Source organism: Bombina bombina, chromosome 7 (genome assembly GCF_027579735.1).
Source record: "Bombina bombina isolate aBomBom1 chromosome 7, aBomBom1.pri, whole genome shotgun sequence".
Taxonomy (NCBI): Eukaryota; Metazoa; Chordata; class Amphibia; order Anura; family Bombinatoridae; genus Bombina; species Bombina bombina.
This window is the reverse complement of record NC_069505.1, coordinates 440,365,215-440,369,544: the sequence shown is the minus strand read 5'-3', so window position 1 is coordinate 440,369,544 and position 4,330 is coordinate 440,365,215. Positions and strand designations below refer to the sequence as shown.

The 4,330-nt window shown below is 54.7% G+C and overlaps 1 protein-coding gene across 1 annotated transcript; it reads left to right on the top strand.

Annotated features, from left to right (window-relative positions):
* The first annotated feature begins 6 nt into the window (after nt 1-6).
* FMC1 (formation of mitochondrial complex V assembly factor 1 homolog) lies at nt 7-3,832 on the top strand. The gene is made up of 2 exons (XM_053721359.1): nt 7-163; nt 3,524-3,832. The coding sequence occupies exons 1-2, from the start codon at nt 32-34 to the stop codon at nt 3,725-3,727; spliced, it is 336 nt and encodes a 111-aa protein (XP_053577334.1). The 5' UTR covers nt 7-31; the 3' UTR covers nt 3,728-3,832.
* The last annotated feature ends 498 nt before the right edge of the window (nt 3,833-4,330 follow it).

The following is a 4,330-nucleotide window of genomic DNA, read 5'->3' as shown; positions in this document are numbered from 1 at the left end:
CCGCCTGTGCTTCCCGGCTCCAGGAGTAAAGATGGCAGGTCTGGGCTCTCCAGTGCACACGCTCAGATGTCTCCTGCGGGAGCTACGTCACGTGACCGGTGTCACTCGGTACCGGCAGAGCGCGGCTTTTAGCTTCATCCGGGAGCAGTTCCGGAGGCACCAAGTGAGATCCGAGTCTGCCCCCTGTGCCACCCTGAGACCCCCTGATGCCCCCTGTGACTCCCTGATGCCCCCTGTGACCCCGCTGATGCCCCCTGTGACCCCGCTGATGCCCCCTGTGACCCCGCTGATGCCCCCTGTGACCCCGCTGATGCCCCCTGTGACCCCGCTGATGCCCCCTGTGACCCCGCTGATGCCCCCTGTGACCCCGCTGATGCCCCCTGTGACCCCGCTGATGCCCCCTGTGACCCCGCTGATGCCTCCTGTGACTTCTTGATACCCCCTGTGTTCCCACTGTCTTCCTCTCCCCTAGCCTGTTCCCACTGTCTTCCTCTCCCCTACCCTGTTCCCACTGTCTTCCTCTCCCCTACCCTGTTCCCACTGTCTTCCTCTCCCCCTACCCTGTTCCCACTGTATTCCTCTCCCCCTAGCCTGCACCTACTGTATTCTTCTCCCCTAGCCTGTACCCACTGTATTCCTCTTCCCTAGCCTGTACCCACTGTATTCCTCTCCCCCTAGCCTGTACCCACTGTATTCCTCTTCCCTAGCCTGTACCACTGTATTCCTCTTCCCTAGCCTGTACCACTGTATTCCTCTTCCCTAGCCTGTACCCACTGTATTCCTCTTCCCTAGCCTGTACCCACTGTATTCCTCTCCCCCTAGCCTGTTCCCACTGTATTCCTCTCCCCCTAGCCTGTTCCCACTGTATTCCTCTCCCCTAGCTTGTCCCACTGTATTCCTCTCCCCTAGCTTGTCCCACTGTATTCCTCTCCCCCTAGCCTGTTCCCACTGTATTCCTCTCCCCCTAGCCTGTACCCACTGTATTCCTCTCCCCCTAGCCTGTACCCACTGTATTCCTCTCCCCCTAGCCTGTACCCACTGTATTCCTCTCCCCCTAGCCTGTACCCACTGTATTCCTCTCCCCCTAGCCTGTACCCACTGTATTCCTCTCCCCCTAGCCTGTACCCACTGTATTCCTCTCCCCCTAGCCTGTACCCACTGTATTCCTCTCCCCCTAGCCTGTACCCACTGTATTCCTCTCCCCCTAGCCTGTACCCACTGTATTCCTCTCCCCCTAGCCTGTACCCACTGTATTCCTCTCCCCCTAGCCTGTACCCACTGTATTCCTCTCCCCCTAGCCTGTACCCACTGTATTCCTCTCCCCCTAGCCTGTACCCACTGTATTCCTCTCCCCCTAGCCTGTACCCACTGTATTCCTCTCCCCCTAGCCTGTACCCACTGTATTCCTCTCCCCCTAGCCTGTACCCACTGTATTCCTCTCCCCCTAGCCTGTACCCACTGTATTCCTCTCCCCCTAGCCTGTACCCACTGTATTCCTCTCCCCCTAGCCTGTACCCACTGTATTCCTCTCCCCCTAGCCTGTACCCACTGTATTCCTCTCCCCCTAGCCTGTACCCACTGTATTCCTCTCCCCCTAGCCTGTACCCACTGTATTCCTCTCCCCCTAGCCTGTACCCACTGTATTCCTCTCCCCCTAGCCTGTACCCACTGTATTCCTCTCCCCCTAGCCTGTACCCACTGTATTCCTCTCCCCCTAGCCTGTACCCACTGTATTCCTTCTCCCCCTAGCCTGTACCCACTGTATTCTTCTCCCCCTAGCCTGTACCCACTGTATTCCTCTCCCCCTAGCCTGTACCCACTGTATTCCTCTCCCCCTAGCCTGTACCCACTGTATTCCTCTCCCCCTAGCCTGTACCCACTGTATTCCTCTCCCCCTAGCCTGTACCCACTGTATTCCTCTCCCCCTAGCCTGTACCCACTGTATTCCTCTCCCCCTAGCCTGTACCCACTGTATTCCTCTCCCCCTAGCCTGTACCCACTGTATTCCTCTCCCCCTAGCCTGTACCCACTGTATTCCTCTCCCCCTAGCCTGTACCCACTGTATTCCTCTCCCCCTAGCCTGTACCCACTGTATTCCTCTCCCCCTAGCCTGTACCCACTGTATTCCTCTCCCCCTAGCCTGTTCCCACTGTATTCCTCTCCCCCTAGCCTGTTCCCACTGTATTCCTCTCCCCCTAGCCTGTACCCACTGTATTCCTCTCCCCCTAGCCTGTTCCCACTGTATTCCTCTCCCCCTAGCCTGTTCCCACTGTATTCCTCTCCCCCTAGCCTGTTCCCACTGTATTCCTCTCCCCCTAGCCTGTACCCACTGTATTCCTCTCCCCCTAGCCTGTACCCACTGTATTCCTCTCCCCCTAGCCTGTACCCACTGTATTCCTCTCCCCCTAGCCTGTACCCACTGTATTCCTCTTCCCCTAGCCTGTACCCACTGTATTCCTCTTCCCCTAGCCTGTACCCACTGTATTCCTCTTCCCCTAGCCTGTACCCACTGTATTCCTCTTCCCCTAGCCTGTACCCACTGTATTCTTCTTCCCTAGCCTGTACCCACTGTATTCTTCTTCCCTAGCCTGTTCCCACTGTATTCCTCTTCCCTAGCCTGTTCCCACTGTATTCCTCTCCCCCTAGCCTGTTCCCACTGTATTCCTCTCCCCCTAGCCTGTACCCACTGGATTCCTCTCCCCCTAGCCTGTACCCACTGGATTCCTCTCCCCCTAGCCTGTACCCACTGGATTCCTCTCCCCCTAGCCTGTACCCACTGGATTCCTCTCCCCCTAGCCTGTACCCACTGGATTCCTCTCCCCCTAGCCTGTACCCACTGTATTCCTCTTCCCCTAGCCTGTACCCACTGTATTCCTCTTCCCCTAGCCTGTACCCACTGTATTCTTCTCCCCTAGCCTGTACCCACTGTATTCCTCTTCCCTAGCCTGTTCCCACTGTATTCCTCTTCCCTAGCCTGTACCCACTGGATTCCTCTCCCCCTAGCCTGTACCCACTGGATTCCTCTCCCCCTAGCCTGTACCCACTGGATTCCTCTCCCCCTAGCCTGTACCCACTGGATTCCTCTCCCCCTAGCCTGTACCCACTGGATTCCTCTCCCCCTAGCCTGTACCCACTGGATTCCTCTCCCCCTAGCCTGTACCCACTGGATTCCTCTCCCCCTAGCCTGTACCCACTGGATTCCTCTCCCCCTAGCCTGTACCCACTGGATTCCTCTCCCCCTAGCCTGTACCCACTGGATTCCTCTCCCCCTAGCCTGTACCCACTGGATTCCTCTCCCCCTAGCCTGTACCCACTGGATTCCTCTCCCCCTAGCCTGTACCCACTGGATTCCTCTCCCCCTAGCCTGTACCCACTGGATTCCTCTCCCCCTAGCCTGTACCCACTGGATTCCTCTCCCCCTAGCCTGTACCCACTGGATTCCTCTCCCCCTAGCCTGTTCCCACTGGATTCCTCTCCCCCTAGCTTGTCCCACATGTGTTTGTTAATGTTGATTCTCTTGCAGGTAACCAGTGAGAAGTTGTGCCGTGCGCAGCAGGAATTGCATTTTCAGGCCAGCACCTATCTCTGCCTCCTGCGCAGTGTTAGAAGTCACGTTGCCCTGCATGAAGAATACCACAGTAAGGGCGAGAGGTCACCAGAAGACGTGGCTGGGCAAGTTGGCCTCAAACTACCCCAGCAACCAGGAGGGAAAGGCTGGGAGCATTGAGTTGTGTTACAACAGTGTGCATCTGAATTGACTTTTGTTTTGTTCATCACCTAACTTAATGTAAGGTCTTTGTTTTGCCATATAAATATTATGTCTTGCCACAAATGTGATCGTCTTTTGTTCCTGAAAGTGGAAGACTGTGAGGCAGCAAACGTTCTTGTTGTATAGACAACAGAAGATTCCACGGATCATCCTTTAAAATGTATCTCTAATCCTTCATGGTAAAAACACTGTATCCCCTCAGTGAAACATAGGCGGTGAAACGGTCTTGCGCATTTTGGCGTGAGCCTTAATCATAGACCTAGTTTTGTGTCAGCTGTTTCTAAAGGCAGATCTCTAATGCTGAACTGTGGATAGCAAAACCTGTGACCAGTAAGTAGAATATGGTGTCCGCTTGAAACCACAGGAGTTAAACGCAGTGAAATAAAAGGTGCTAAGGAAATAACAATAGTATTTGTACATAAAGGTATAAACAACCTGGTAATTACAGGACGTATATTCATTAATATATAGACTGAGTGTGAATGAATTCCTTGCTTGCTGCAATTGTTTTTCAATAGGCAAGTGTCCCACCGCTTGCTTGGGTTTGCAGTATCTTATCTA

Coding starts and splice junctions, on each gene's coding strand:
- FMC1 (XM_053721359.1), top strand. CDS start 32: ATGGCAGGTCTGGGCTCTCCAGTGCACACGCTCAGATGTCTCCTGCGG. Junction 164..3,523: donor AGCAGTTCCGGAGGCACCAA/GTGAGATCCGAG, acceptor ATTCTCTTGCAG/GTAACCAGTGAGAAGTTGTG.